The sequence below is a fragment of the Oculina patagonica genome, chromosome 12 (genome assembly GCF_052425735.1).
Source record: "Oculina patagonica isolate OP01 chromosome 12, crgOcupat, whole genome shotgun sequence".
NCBI lineage: Eukaryota > Metazoa > Cnidaria > Anthozoa > Scleractinia > Oculinidae > Oculina > Oculina patagonica.
The window spans coordinates 12,586,982-12,602,805 of NC_135769.1; the positions used below are offsets into that span (position 1 = coordinate 12,586,982).

The 15,824-nt window shown below is 36.9% G+C and overlaps 2 protein-coding genes across 2 annotated transcripts; one reads left to right on the top strand and one right to left on the bottom strand.

The window, feature by feature from the left end:
* The first annotated feature begins 5,070 nt into the window (after window positions 1-5,070).
* LOC144632162 (uncharacterized) lies at window positions 5,071-8,767 on the top strand. Its single transcript, XM_078490760.1, has 3 exons — window positions 5,071-5,191; window positions 7,082-7,580; window positions 8,263-8,767. Exons 1-3 carry the CDS (start codon window positions 5,096-5,098, stop codon window positions 8,736-8,738), a joined length of 1,071 nt encoding a protein of 356 aa, XP_078346886.1. The 5' UTR covers window positions 5,071-5,095; the 3' UTR covers window positions 8,739-8,767.
* A 957-nt stretch (window positions 8,768-9,724) lies between these two features.
* Window positions 9,725-11,858, bottom strand: LOC144632161 (uncharacterized). The gene is made up of 5 exons (XM_078490759.1): window positions 11,527-11,858; window positions 10,924-11,252; window positions 10,633-10,780; window positions 10,314-10,518; window positions 9,725-10,046 (listed from the first exon to the last, which is right to left on the bottom strand). Exons 1-5 carry the CDS (start codon window positions 11,797-11,799, stop codon window positions 9,742-9,744), a joined length of 1,260 nt encoding a protein of 419 aa, XP_078346885.1. The 5' UTR covers window positions 11,800-11,858; the 3' UTR covers window positions 9,725-9,741.
* Between the last annotated feature and the right edge of the window lie 3,966 nt (window positions 11,859-15,824).

Sequence of the window (15,824 nt, forward strand, 5' to 3'; positions counted from 1 at the left end):
TCTAAATCATATTCAAGTGCTAACTTATTATTCTCTACTTTAACCCATGGAAATTCAAAACTACTACCATTAACCATTTCTATTTTAATTCTTTTATTATCACCGGTTTTATAGTCATATTTAAAACCCATATATATAGTCCAGTTATCGGAGTGAGTGATATTTTCATTTAAATTAATTACGAAAACACCAAAAAAACCATTCTTCGGAGCAAAATCTGCTAGCATTTTTGATTGTAAAAACACAAGACCATTATTTAATCCCTGAATTACCGATCCGTTTGCATCTGCCATGATGAATTCAGATGGATCCGTTAGATCATAAAAATACTCGAAAATTTTATGGTAATAGCTGATGTTTCTTTTTTTATCCATTTTTAATTCAAGATCAGAGTTCAAATTGTCCCGAAAATTTTTTAACTGTTCATAATTAACAGCTTGGTCATTAGTAGTAGCTGGTTTAATACCATAAATAGCCTTTGTTTTCATATCAATTGATGCATTGAAAGCTATTCTATCATTTTCAACATAATATAGCTGATCGTATATCCTTGGATCAACGTTACTCTGATAAGTTTTTATTCCATAAATCACGATATATGTTTGTAATTTTTGGACATATGCGTTCCCTGATTTCATCTTTAAAACGATATCAACATAGAGATAATTATTAGGATGTTGTTGATATTTATTAATTTGTGCTATTGTTCGACTATATCCATCAAAAACTCGCGTAGTTGATTTGTCGATGTTGTCGATTGATGAAACAATATCGATATCTAGACTATCATGATCTATTTCAGCTGGAAAAAATAGCTCGAAAACCATTGTGTATCGATTGATTGGTAAACTATATATATTGATACCTAATCTGCTTGAGTAGTAGCCTTTATTGCTGTCAAGTACCAGCTTACTGTCTACAACTTTCGTATTAATTTTGTGATATGGAGTCGGATGATCAATTAAACTACCAAGCTCGATATCATTTTCCTCAGATAATTGATTGTCACTATCAGTCATTATACTACTAAAAACGTTTCCTTTATCAATAGAGGTAACATGCAAGCTATCAGTATACGATTTATTTGAAGCATCTGTATCCTTTTTCGGCTCTTTTAAATTAGTAATGGTATGGCCATTCATATCAAGGTTAGCTCGCATAGATTTACTACCGTCGATATCGAGCTTTGTTTGGATTTTTTGAGCCAAAACGCCTCCTACAGCCTTAGTTAAAAAAGTATTATCAGCGTACGATTTGTCTGCTTTGTTTTGAAGACTTTGAGCTAAGACACCTCCTGATTTCTTCGTCAAATATGTATTATCAGCGTACGATTTGTCAGCCTTAGTAGCAAGTTTGTTATCAATTTCAGTCCTTACTTTGTTATCCTCAGCACTAACATAGCCTACGTTTGGTACAGATCGATCGTTATATAAACTTGGATAATACACTTCGGTATTTTGCAATGAAAGGCCGGCACAATCAAACACTGTTTCATTTCTGTTCTTTTTAAGGAAGAATTGGTTGACATATCTCTTGTTAACAGCACTACTCAAGTCTTTTGCATATGTATCGAGATCAGCATCAAATGCTACGTCATTTGGTGTCTTTAACCCAAATATTTTCTTTTTGTCCATATTATAATCACCTGAATCTGTTAGTTTAAAAACCAACACCGTCTTTACCATCTTTTCCATTTCTTCCAACAACTGTTTCTTTATTTTGCAATAAACCGTTAGAATAACTCATTATAGATATTATTTAGATTATAATGGTTCGTTGAAATTTTTTGTTATGAATTTACGTGGTTTATCAATATATAAAAAGCTAAATGGATCTGTAGTTGCTTTGAGATAGTCGTTTTTATTGATTCCAAGTTCTCTGCAAATCATTCCTTGTTCATTATTAGATGGGAATTCGAAAATACAGTGATGAGTACAATTTAATCTGATAGTTTTATCGGTATTGTAATAACTCTGACTTAAATAGATACAACTGCAATTTTTATTTCTTGAATTTGTAAAATAGTTGCGTATTTCGCTATCATTTTTTGATCCCGTATTGAGATAATCGTCAAAGATGACTAGTTTTTGGCCTTCATCTGATATTTTATCAAGTGGTATTATTTTATCATTACTTGCTTCAATAACAGAATAACCAGCCTCTTGATTAAGGGGTTCAAAGGTATTGAAAAGATGTTGATATTTTTTTTGTTGAAGATTTTTCCCATACAAATATATTTTATCATAAAACAATAGCCGATATATCATATCAAGTAAAAGGTTTGTTTTACCTCCACCTGATGGTGAGGAAATCAACATCCGGAAACATTGATTTGGCATGAAATCGTATAGTTGTCTAAATTTTGAGGCCATATCGTCTTCAGTGTCATAATTCGGTATTCTCATTATATTATATGGGTATATTATTTTCAGTTCAACAAGGTGTTCAACACGGTGTACATCAAGGTGTTAAACGCTATGTTAAATGTTGATTTTTATATTCAATTTTCATTTTTTATGTAACGTAATAATATAAAATAAAATGAGTTTACTTAGATGGAAAGAGCTTGCAAAGAGTAAATCTGATTTGGGCGATAAAATCAATTATGTTAAAAATGCAATCACACAAAATAATATCGGTCAGCAGACAAGCCAAGAGGGTCCGTGCACAGTTCGTCCATTCAATGTTTTATTTTTTTATTCTGTATTCAACAACAAATAAAGCTAATCTACACTCGCATTTTTAGTTCTTTTCATTTACACCTCTACCAATACACGACCTGGTTTTACCTAAAACACGTCGTTTTATTATATTTGAAAGTATAACCACGTAACCGAACTAATGTACATAAGAAAAACTTAAAAACCTCCAAAAAATCACCAATTTTTAAAAACCAATCGTTTCTTTATTTGTTAATTACAATGAAAAACCAAAACCAAAAAATGAAGTTCCGTTTTATAGTTTTTCGCTTAACGCGCAAATTGAAACAAAAACAAAAAAACGAAAAATGAAAATCAACTTCCGTTTTATCGTTTTTCGTTTTATGCGCAAACTAAAACAAAAAACGGAAAATGAAAATCAACTTCCGTTTTATCGTTTTTTGTTTTATGTGAAAACTAAAACAAAAAACGAAAAATGAAAATCAACTTCCGTTTTATCGTTTTTCGTTTTATGCGCAAACTAAAACAAAAAACGGAAAATGAAAATCAACTTCCGTTTCATCGTTTTTCGTTTTATGCGCAAACTAAAACAAAAAACGAAAAATGAAAATCAACTTCCGTTTTATCGTTTTATGTGAAAACTAATTCAAAAAAACGAAAAATGAAAATCAACTTCCGTTTTATCGTTTTTCGTTTTATGTGAAAACTAATTCAAAAAAACGAAAAATGAAAATCAACTTCCGTTTTATCGTTTTTCGTTTTATGTGAAAACTAATTCAAAAAAACGAAAAATGAAAATCAACTTCCGTTTTATCGTTTTTCGTTTTATGCGCAAACCAAAACAAAAAAATGAAAATTTAAAGTTGACTTCCGTTATATCATCTTCTCTTATATGTAGAAAAGAAGAACGAAAAAATCAATTTTCCTCTTTCGTTTATGCAGGTATCTCTGGGGTTTATGACGCTTAACAGTCCACATGGTGGGGGTGGGGTTCGTAAATGGAGTACGTCGATAGGAGAGGTCTGGGGACTGTTTGGTATAGTATTTTTGATATATTTGTTATAGGGCGACTTGTCTAGAAGTCTAGCTCGTAGAGCACGAAGAACGAAAACCAGAAATGAGAAGCGGACGACTTTTAGAAAGTTGAAGCCGCTTATATCGGCTATCGTAGGCTGGTGTATACCCTGCTGACTTATTGATTATGCCGCTTATTGTCCGGCGTGGATATCAGGGCCGTGAACCGGATTTTTCACGCGGGGGGTGCGAGCGACGGAGGCGTAAGCGTCTTGGCGGGAGGTGAGTCCGGGAGTTTCTCCTCTTAGAAATTTTGAAAAATTAATTTATTGAAGTCCACATTTTCTGCCGTTCTGAGAGTCATTTTAACCCTCACTCTCCTATTAACCCTATTGTTATTGATTAAGTTGACCTTTGTGGCCCATGGGGTGGTGCGGACGCACCCACCGCACCACCCTGCCTACGGTCATGGATACGATATAGGAAAAGATTGTGGCCAAGGCAATGAGTGGCTGGGTGAGAAAGCACTATAGCTGTATATAAGGGGAGTTAAGAGGGCCAAACAGGGTTATGTAATCCACGCACTTCGAAGTTCTGCGTGATTAAGCCATACATGATAGTAAACACGTTTTGATGGACCACTCGAAAAAAAATTACGCTGGAATGTCCTGAACTGGATGAATGTCTGCGAACATATTTATTTACGTTTTAAATGCGAATTATTGGAACCCATCTGACCTATAAAGTTCTTTGGCAATATACATCATGAATGAAAAATAAAAGTGAGTGTTTTTGCCTTAAATGATATGAAATAAAAGAGAAACCTCGAGCCATGTGGTCTATACTTCCAGAGCTTATCTAGGTTTTTGTAGCATAAGCGGCTGCGGAATATTTCTGCTCTCCCTCAAAAATGGGATGCTAGTCCATCGTCGGGTATCTCACCCCAGCATCATTTCGCCTGTATCAATTTATTCACCTGGTAGAGAGAGGCATCAAGCCCCACAGATATTAACGACTTTTCAGACGAAAGTAAAAAATATATTGCTACCGCCAGACGGGAAGCACTTTACCTTATTTTTTTCCTGTTCCTATCTGTATTACATTATACTGATTTGTAATTTTAGCGGGAATTTCTGACCAGTAATACGCTCACTTATATTGAGCTTTCGGTTAAGACGCGGCTGCTGATTGGCTGAATATGCGTTTGTAGAGCACTGCAAAGCTTCGAGTGTACTCACCTCGTGGAAGACGACGTTCACCCAAGTTTCGGTTAGTTTGCAATTTCAAACTTTGTATTCCTTTATGCACTAAAATTGTCGACGCAGACGTAGAGTACATTGCTGTTTTGCTAACTATCTTGTTTGTATTTAGATCATCATCATATAATTCTAAGGAGCTCGCCATCAGAGTCAACCGCGGGCATGGATGACAGAACTTTTGTCCTTTGGCGAGGAACACAACGTATAAACTTCAGCGAGGAAGATTTGACGGCCGAGCGCATTTCAGCTGTGTTTAGGGTAAGTGTCAGTTAATTACTTGATTGGAAATCAAAGTGGCAATGATATAATGATATTTATAATGAACATAATATCGCCTGGAATTGACGGCACAATTATAGCTCAAAAGATCCGCCGCTTTCAAGACTTTTTTGTTCGCTTTTTGCGTCGTAAGTGGGGCTGAGGTAAAAATATATACTCCGTGACTCTGCAACCGAGCACCTGAAAAATATCCAGTGGCAATGTACATCCATTTGTAAAAAGTAAAACATTTTTTGTTTTGTCGCTGTGTCTCAGATTATTTTTAGAATTACTCAAAGCGGGAAATTTCTCAGACCGAATTCTCAAACACGGGAGGGAGGCGTTGATGTGTAATTAGATGACAACTTCACGTTGACATCTGGATCGCTAGCCGACTGGCCTTCGCTTAAACTAAAGCGTTATGAAATTTGTTGCGTCAAATATAAAGACCTTTTTCACTTTCCCTAATTGTTTTAACAAGCAATTTGTTAATTTGGCTGCATGATTTTTGGAATGATGAAAATTTTTTTATTCATGTACATTTGATGAGTGACAAGGGTATTGCACTAAAATGGGTTATAAAGTTATTCTTTAGCAATTCTTAAACAATTCTCACGATAAAAAAAGCACCGTTAAGAAACCACAAACCATGGTTTAACCACGAGGAAAAGAAGTTATTTGTAAATATATAATTCCAATGAATTTTTGTGACAACGGGGTACCGCCGCTTAAAACCCAATTTAGTGCTTCATTGTTTGTCCAACAAGTTTCGAAATTCTTCGAGGGAAGATTTTTTTCACGTGCTAGGCAACCATACGTCTGGTCGACTATTCTAAAAGAAAATAAACCTTCTAAATTGCTTTTGGCTTAGACCACACTTCGCGCCTCAGGAAAAAAAAACCCTGAAGAACACCAAATTTATCCTCAGCTAGCTAATTTTTCAAGTACTTTCAATTTTATGAAAACAAATCGTGGAAAAATTTACCAAGATTGAGAAAACAATTACTTTGAATATTTCTGTCTCAAATATTAATTACAAAGTGAAATCGAAAACTGGTTTTCGAGTAAAAGGCATGAAAGCGAGCACTGGAAAACAAGGAGGAAAGTTTATACAATTACTTTTCCATGCTAAAATTGTGCATACTTAGACACGCCTTAGTTTATTCTCTCTATATTTCCTCAGCGTCAAACAGGCGCCATTCTCGAATAAGTGCCGCACCTTTAAAGGGAAATCGAAATAAACGCCGTGGCGCTGAATGGATTATTTACGGTAACCCTGAGAGAAAAACAAAACAAGTTAAGGCATAACCTGGTATACCCGGTTATACAGTTGACGCACCAAAATAATGAAAAACAGGAGATAATGCATTAATGTTGTCTTTCTCCGTCGGCGGGCATTTCAAGGCTGAAAGGAATTCGCTTTTTAAATTACGCCTGAGATTGTTTCAAGGTTTCTTTTTTTACAGAAATTTTCTCGCAAATTACTTAGCTGTTAAGAGAAAATTGGAGTATTCAAGTGAATCTCACCAAAACTTATTTTTAACAAATGTCCGTTCTATTCGATTCTGTGCAGAGCGTTTAAGGTTTTCATCGACTACATGTTGAATGTGTATATTAGGCACGCTCAAAACGCGCTCCACGAGCGTGAAACATGAGAGCGAACTACAACAAACTGTTGCAGTGGCCTAGGTTTTAAAATTTATGGGACAAAAAAAAAACGACGCGCTCACAACTTGCAAAGAAATTAAATTCACGTTAAAGTCAGTTGTTAAGGTGGTGCACGCGCGGGAAAGTGGCTTTCGTTGGCACACTTACTGGCTGGAATCATCGTGTATTTTGCAAATGTTTCGTAAAAACACAAAAATGTATAATTCATTTTATATTTTGCAGGTGGAAAGAAACAGTCTTTATCTGCAAGACGATTTTACCAGAGTCGCTCGTTTTCCAAATTCTATTGGAAACTTCGAAACTACACTATGGCGCGAAAGAACGTCACTTGAAGTTAAGGGTGCAGCTGAAGCAGCAGGAGTCAACGGTCATCTCCCATCACCACAAGATTTGGGGATATCTGCACCAAGTACAAGCACCAGTGGCCCTACCTTCACTCATACGCAAGATGCGACGTCCATGAGGAGTCCCGCTGTGCCGCGAAATGCCATGTCTCTGAAAACAAAATCCTCAGAGATTAGAAAGAAAATTTTTTTGGCAGAATTTGACGCTGAAAATTACAACCCAATACCAATGGCCACTGCCTATTTAAAACTAAGACCAGAAGAGTGCAATATACCAGAGGTTGCAAGGATGACAAAGGAATACTTAAATCTTGAAGAAGATTTGATCATTATGGACAACAGTGGGTTTGAGATTTTGGACAACCCAAGCACTCGTGGTAAGAATCTAACACTTTTGTTGACGTAAAAGCCGTAAATAAAATAAGAGTTCAATACCTTGGGCTCTATATATCCATAGGCCTTAATGAAGTGAGGGAGGATGTAGGGTGAGAGAGGTTGTAAGGCACGGGCTGATAGTGTGGGAAATCAACTTGATAAGAAATAGAGACTTCCGTAAATGGTCGATTAAACGCCGCGGCGCTTATTGTATTTTTCGTGTTTAAACTGCGCTGCTTATCTCAAATACCGGTAAAACACTGAGGGTAAATAGAGAGAATCAAGTGAGGTGCGTTCTAGGTATGGACAATTTAATATAAAATTATTTCGAAGACATAAATTAAACGGGGTAACATAAACACATTTTCTCACTCTCTTTGTCTTCATGAAAGTTTTGCTGTTCAAACACAAGAGATGTCATAAATACGCTTTTACAGTCCCTTTGTAAATATTCAAATTAGCGCCGCGGCGCTTACTCGATCATTTACGGTATTCATGTCTGCGTGGTGGGGTAGATAACAGATATGTAACCCCCCAAAATTGTTCGAGATTGGGAACCAATCACGGTTGGCTACAAGCGAGAATTTTTTTGTGCTCTGAGATTGTTATTTTGAAGTTGAAAGAGGCTATTGAGATTTGCTGTACTGATGTACTTGTCGTTTGTCTATTTCTTTGTTAATCCAGGATCCGAATTTTGGGGCAAAGGCGCCATGAAAATCTATGCTTGCCGCGAAGTGGAGTTTGAAAGAATTAAATTGAAGAAGGCGAAGGCGGCGAGTCGGCAAGGGAAAAAAAGGGGCCATTCTGCCGATAGACCATCATCACTAGCAGAGTATACAAATACAAATCTCATCCTAGAGAAGCTAGACGAAATAGAGGAGGCTATGCAAAGAAACCAGGGCTCTGGGTGCTGTAAAAGATTACATGACCTGGATAGCGCCTTGACGGCCACTTTTAAGTGCACCATCTGCCTGAATGTCATGAGCCCCCAAGGTATTGTTTACGCTGGCTGTTGCGATCGTCTGGTTGCATGCACCGAATGTGCTGACGAGTGGTACGCGAACAGCACAGCATGTCCTCATTGCAGAGACGAAGAAGGCCGTACTAAGAGGAAACGGGCACGTGGCTTCGAAACCCTTGTTAACCTTATCCAAAACTAACTCTTACAGCCTTCCTACTTTGGCATCTTTTTCTTGTTTTGTTCAAGGTAAAAAAACAAATGTCAACAAGTGATTTAAACTTCACTTTTGCAAGAAAAACTATTGTTGAGTTAGAATTGTTGGATGGTTTCTTTTTTCTAAAAAAAAAAAACAATTGTAGTTGGTCATAGGAAATTATTGTCAACGTTCACGGAAATGGCTTGGTATATGATTTATACGAGTAAGACACGGGGAAAACAATAAAACGGCTGCAGTTAGGGAAGAGAATAAATACGAGACGTAAAATTGAACTTAAAGTTCCTTACTCAGTGTCAAAGTGCCGCAAAAACGTCTTTTTATGCGAATAAAACTGAATAACAACTAAATTCCGGAAAAGCAGATGAGCGAGATATTCCGTAGCCTGCCCAGCCTAAGCTAATGTATAACCATGTCATGTTCTTGTTATATTTTAATGTTATAGAGCAAACCACGTTGCTGTTTGATTTATTATAAAGTAAAGTAAACCGTGCTCCTGTAAGACTTATTAGAGCAAAACGGTTACTTTGTTCAGTTCTATATTATACTTACAGAGTGAATCGTTGTTAGGCCTTATATTAAAGCAATGTTACTGTTCCCTCAATGATACAAGATACAGAAAAACAGTTCTTTACCTATTTTCATAAAGATCAATAAAAATCGTTTTAAAGACGCTTGAAAAATATGCCGCGTCATTTAGATAAATGTTCCGCCGCTGCTTTAAAATGTGACATTGCTTGAATTTCAAAGTAATTTTAGAAATTACAACACATAATAAACTAGCCTGTTTCAGGCTCTCGGTTTGTGGGTGAAAGCGACAAAAGCGAGCGAGCGCGGAAAAAGACGAGCGGGAGCTCGCCCCGCGTTTTCGCTCTTCCCCCACAAATCGAGAGCCTTCAACAGGCTAATAAGAAACTAACATAGGAGACCAAGGTCTAAAGACACCACACTGAAATGTGATGTTCTGTTACGTTTGCGTTGAATAAAGTCAGCGACGAGAAAGGAACTTTGTTAGCTCTATGTAATACAAAATTGCATTGCTAAAATATTCATAATTTCCGTTAGCAATTGCCTGGTAGATTACATCAAAAGGGGGAAAATGCTTAATAAGCTCCGCTTCTCTGGCATCTTTCTTTGCCGGCTGTTGTTCCAGGGGATCTATTCCAAAGGATCGCTCTGTAGTCAAGGTTCCTTGGTACATCTGAACAACTGCTTGACTTGTCGGTACAATAGTTGGGTTCATACCAACAGCCCTGTTGTTAGTGCAACGTTTTTCCAGCGGGACTCCTTTGCCTGTATGATTAAATGCGTTTTAATCAGATATAACCTCAATCACGTTTTTGAGATTCTAGGAGAATATTCTGTCGGGCTTATTTAACTGAACTGAGGTTGCACTGTACCGCTTGAAAAGTGTACAACAGTATATATTTAGGAGGCATACCTTTGTAAGCATCTACACTCAATTGTCAGAGTAATGGGCCAAAAAATTAAGAGGTTCAGCCGATGGTTGAAGCATTACCCTCGAAAAAATTTCATTGTAAAATTTTGAAGTTTGTTTACCTGGAATAGGATGACAATTCCAAGAATTTACAGCGTAATTTAGCCCCACCGCCACTACTTTTCTTGTGACCCAGGAAACGCAGTATTTGGTCACCTCGTCCTCCATGTCGATAACACCATTATTCTCCATTTGTACAAGTGCCCGCTTCACTGGGTAGTTAGTGCGGCAGTTCATTTCTACCCAGAGTCGTTCCACTGCATGATTCTATGTATTAAAAAAATTGTGTTCAATGAAAGATGTTGGTTAACGCCACAACCTTTAAGAAAATTGGTAAGAGGATTTTTTGTGCTCGATTTTTTTAATACAAAACGGACTTACCTGCCTTGACTGTGTCTGTAAATAGGGTTGCCGTAGAGTGTTGTTTCGATAACTTTTCAGCATATTCTGTACAAACAACACCAAATAAAACTCTTTGCCATGATCCACTCTCACTTGATCCCAAAGACCGTAACGTAGTAAAGTCTCTCTGAAAGAAAAGACAAAGTGTATGCCATGTTCTTTCTGTTGCGAACTCACTTCATGGTGACGTTACGCGTCAGTTATTTTCGCATGCATATTGACATCAGAAGTTCAAATTATATCATTGTAATTTTAGAATATGGGCCTTACCTAAACACATCCTTGTAAATGACAATGTTGTTTTTCAGAGCCATGACTGACTTAGCGGTAATGGATGAGCTATAGCCATCAACTGCAATGACCTCTGTCACACCATAGCGAACAAGTTTTTCATTTTGGTCTAAATGAAGTTTATGGCCGAAATATTCCGCATAGTAAGGGATTGGATTGAAATGGCGGGACGTTGATGTTTGTCGTTCGCGATGGTACTGGGGGTTGACTCGCCTCAGTGATTGACCAACTCGGTTTACTCCTACTCTCAGGCCTCGTGAATGCCTGAGATGGCCTGTCATCATTTTCCTTCCATATGTAGAACCAACCTGGCATTAAAAAATTATACACACTGATTATTGAAAATAAAACTATACAGAGGTTTGACGAGCCCGGTAACCACTTCAGCAAAATAAAATGGATTACACTTACAGTGTACAGTTCACTGCCATACTCGCAACTGAATTTTTTCGCTGCTAGCGAGGTACAGTTGAAGCTGAAAGGCTCCATATGTTATGTTCCTTCCTTCAGGATGCTTATCTCAAGTGAGATTCTTAACTCAACAAAACAATGTCAGAGACTGTGAAACAGATCGATACTAACCTCAGCGACGGCAGACGAGACAACGGTATCAAGATCTGCTGTAGACAAGCTTCGATCACGAACATGAATGTTTTGTTCTGCACAGAATCTTCGTACACTTCGTTCAGATAAACCTGCAACTCCAGAAAAAGTCTGTTTCAGAATGACACTCACTTCTTTGTGGGTTTTCCTTCGTTCTTCCACAAGTTCTCGTATATACTCAGTTGCGTTGAGACTTGCTAACGCCATCTTGTTTTTACATTTCCCGCCCAAAAGACCAAAGAACATGCGCATACTCGCCTTTTGAGACTGCTGACCAGCCACAAGGAGCAGGATCCTGAAGCAGAACTACAACTAGCCCCACACAGCGGTCAAACGCAGCGCGCGTGCGCAGTTCATGTGTAATTGCCGCCAAAATTTTCCATACAAAGTCTTAAATTTTCCGTAAACTTTTGCTTTAAAGCCAAAAGTTAACGCCGTCCCTGGAAAGTTAAGGTTTATACGCCGCTTATGGATTGGAAATTTGATAATTCATCTCCACTGAGTGTCCCAGCTTGAACTGTTCTTTCACCGTACTATTTCTTTAACAATTTCTTGCAAAAGTTTGCCCACTTTCGAGTCAAAAGTTCGAGGCGGCGAAAACCGGACGTGACGTCAATTTTTGCGTTTGACCGCTGTGTGAACTAGCCCGCGCAAAAAATCAAAAAACGGGAAAATGCATGGAAACGATTATCGTTTTTCAATTTCCTTTTGTCACATAAACCAAAAAACGATAAAACGGAAGCTGATTTTGATTTTTCGTTTTTTGAATTAGTTTTCACGTAAAACGAAAAACGATAAAACGGAAGTTGATTTTGATTTTTCCTTTTTTGTATTAGCTCGCACGTAAAACGAAAAACGATAAAACGGAAGTTGATTTTCATTTTTGGTTTTTTGTTTTAGTTTGCGCATAAAACGAAAAACGATGAAACGGAAGTTGATTTTCATTTTTCGTTTTTTGTTTTAGTTTGCGCATAAAACGAAAAACGATAAAACGGAAGTTGATTTTCATTTTCCGTTTTTTGTTTTAGTTTGCGCATAAAACGAAAAACGATGAAACGGAAGTTGATTTTCATTTTTCGTTTTTTTGTTTTAGTTTGCGCATAAAACGAAAAACGATAAAATGGAAGTTGATTTTCATTTTTGTTTTTTTGTTTTTGTTTCAATTTGCGCGTTAAGCGAAAAACTATAAAACGGAACTTCATTTTTTGGTTTTGGTTTTTCATTGTAATTAACAAATAAAGAAACGATTGGTTTTTAAAAATTGGTGATTTTTTGGAGGTTTTTAAGTTTTTCTTATATACATTAGTTCGGTTACGTGGTTATACTTTCAAATATAATAAAACGACGTGTTTTAGGTAAAACCAGGTCGTGCATTGGTAGAGGTGTAAATGAAAAGAACTAAAAATGCGAGTGTAGATTAGCTTTATTTGTTGTTGAATACAGAATAAAAAAATAAAACATTGAATGGACGAACTGTGCACGGACCCGTCCGTGCACAGTCCGTCCATTCAATATTTTATTTTTTTATTCTGTATTCAACAACAGATAAAGCTAATCCACACTCACATTTTTAGTTCTTTTCATTTACACTTCTACCAATAAACGACCTGATTTTACCTAAAACGCGTCGTTTTATTATATTTGAAATTATAGCCACGTAACCAAGGTAATGTACATAAGAAAAACTTAAAAACCTCCAAAAAATCACCAATTTTTAAAAACCAATCGTTTCTTTATTTGTAAATTACAATGAAAAACCAAAACCAAAAAATGAAGTTCCGTTTTATCGTTTTTCGCTTAATGTGCAAATTGGAACTAAAACAAAAAAACAAAAATGAAAATCAACTTCCGTTTTATCGTTTTTCGTTTTATGTGAAAACAAAAACAAAAAAACGAAAATTGAAAATCGACTTCCGTTTTATCGTTTTTCGTTTTATGCGCAAACGAAAACAAAAAACGAAAAATGAAAATCAACTTCCGTTTTATCGTTTTTCGTTTTATGCGCAAACTAAAACAAAAAACGAAAAATGAAAATCAACTTCCGTTTTATCGTTTTTCGTTTTATGCGCAAACTAAAACAAAAAACGAAAAATGAAAATCAACTTCCGTTTTATCGTTTTTCGTTTTATGTGCAAACTAAAAGAAAAATGGAAAAATGAAAATCAACTTCCGTTTTATCGTTTTTCGTTTTATGTGCAGACTAAAACAAAAAACGAAAAAATGAAAATCGACTTCTGTTTTATCGTTTTTCGTTTTAGGTGCAAACTAAAAGAAAAATTGAAAAATGAAAATCAACTTCCGTTTTATCGTTTTTCGTTTTATGCACAGACTAAAACAAAAAACGAAAAAATCAAAATCGACTTCCGTTTTATCGTTTTTTGTTTTAAGTACAAACTAAAACAAAATGTAGGTGTATGTAGGTATATGTAAGGGGTCATGGGGTAGGTGGTCGAGGGGTAGACTAGGGTCATCTATATGGGGGGAGGGGGTCGGGAAAGGTGTCCGTATGGCTAAACGTTCAGGTTGATATAAGCTGTGATTGCTCAGCCGTTTTAAGCATTGACTATCCGTGTATGTCAACGTTTTGGTGGGAATTTTGAAGAAGAATGACAATCGAGAGTCCCGGTGTCCGGCAGTATGTATCTCCGAAAACTCGTGGAAAAAAAATAACAATTGACCCACTCTGTTTAGTCCTACTTGCAAACCTTGTGTGTGTCTGAGATTGCCAGACATCATCATTCTTCCGTACGTAGAACCATCCTTGTGTAAAATAAGAAAATGGTGTTCAAACATATAAGCGAGGCTACGATGACTTTTACACCGTTTGCAAGTCGTTTTATATCCAGGGAGGCTATCTGCCTAAAAAAAAATAAGCAGTTCGGTCTTTAAAATTGTTCCTATTTCTTCGTTAGAGAAGGAAGCGACTGTCATCGTGTTTGAGATATAATCCGGCAAGACTTGCTACATAGAGTGGAAATGGGTATAAGCCTTGATCCCGAACATGAATGTTTTGTTGCACGTAAGATCGTCTGACGCTTCTCTTAGAAAATCCATCCACTCCAGGATAGGCCTGTCGTATAATTATGCTCTCTTTCTTGTAGCTTTCCTTATCATTTTGAACAAGTTTTCGGAGATACTTATCGACATCTAGACTTTCTACAGCCATTCTTATTCGAAATTCCCACCCAAATGATGACTTACAAAAAGAGAATATAGTCAATGCTTAAAACTGCTGAACAATCACAACTAACATCAACATGCACGTTCAGCAATACGGACACCTTTCACAACCCCCCGACCCCCATTTAAATAGATCCTACTCTACTCTGCGACAATCTACCCCATGACCCCTTACATATACCTACATCAGCTGGGGGGGGGGAGGGAGGTAAGAAACTTCCTTTGTTACACGACTCAAAACTACTCAAAAATACGGCAAAGCATGCCGGGCAACCGAGTGTGGGCAGTAGCTATCGAATGGTTGCTGAGGGCACAGTGAATAGCTTGACAAAGTTCATTATGTAGCAAGTGGCGTCACGACATCATTACTTATCGACTGTGAAATAAAGTCTTGCCGGTTTATATCTCAAACACGATGACAGTCGCTTCCTTCGCCAACGAAGAAATAGGAACAATTTTAAAGACCGAACTGCTTATTTTTTTTAGGTAAATAGCCTCCCTGGATATAAAACGACTTGCAAACGGCGAAAAAGTCATCGTAGCCTCGCTTATATGTTTGTACACCATTTTCTTATTTTACACAAGGATGGTTCTACGTACGGAAGAATGATGATGTCTGGCAATCTCAGACACACACAAGGTTTGCAAGTAGGACTAAACAGAGTGGGTCAATTGTTATTTTTTTTTCCACGAGTTTTCGGAGATACATACTGCCGGACACCGGGACTCTCGATTGTCATTCTTCTTCAAAATTCCCACCAAAACGTTGACATACACGGATAGTCAATGCTTAAAACGGCTGAGCAATCACAGCTTATATCAACCTGAACGTTTAGCCATACGGACACCTTTCCCGACCCCCTCCCCCCATATAGATGACCCCAGTCTACCCCTCGACCACCTATCCCATGACCCCTTACATATACCTACATACACCTACATTTTGTTTTAGTTTGTACTTAAAACAAAAAACGATAAAACGGAAGTCGATTTTCATTTTTTCATTTTTCTTTTAGTTTGCACATAAAACGAAAAACGATAAAACGGAAGTCGATTTTGATTTTTCGTTTTTTGTTTTAGTCTCCACATAAAATGAA

What these genes read in the sequence shown, in the direction of transcription:
- LOC144632161 (XM_078490759.1), bottom strand. Translation starts at nt 11,799, where the DNA reads ATGCGCATGTTCTTTGGTCTTTTGGGCGGGAAATGTAAAAACAAGATG. An exon ending in ATTTACAAGGATGTGTTTAG is followed by an intron (nt 10,781 to 10,923) that starts GTAAGGCCCATA and finishes CTTTTCTTTCAG; the next exon opens with AGAGACTTTACTACGTTACG. An exon ending in TACAGACACAGTCAAGGCAG is followed by an intron (nt 10,519 to 10,632) that starts GTAAGTCCGTTT and finishes TTTAATACATAG; the next exon opens with AATCATGCAGTGGAACGACT.
- LOC144632162 (XM_078490760.1), top strand. Translation starts at nt 5,096, where the DNA reads ATGGATGACAGAACTTTTGTCCTTTGGCGAGGAACACAACGTATAAAC. An exon ending in GCATTTCAGCTGTGTTTAGG is followed by an intron (nt 5,192 to 7,081) that starts GTAAGTGTCAGT and finishes TATATTTTGCAG; the next exon opens with GTGGAAAGAAACAGTCTTTA. An exon ending in GGACAACCCAAGCACTCGTG is followed by an intron (nt 7,581 to 8,262) that starts GTAAGAATCTAA and finishes TTGTTAATCCAG; the next exon opens with GATCCGAATTTTGGGGCAAA.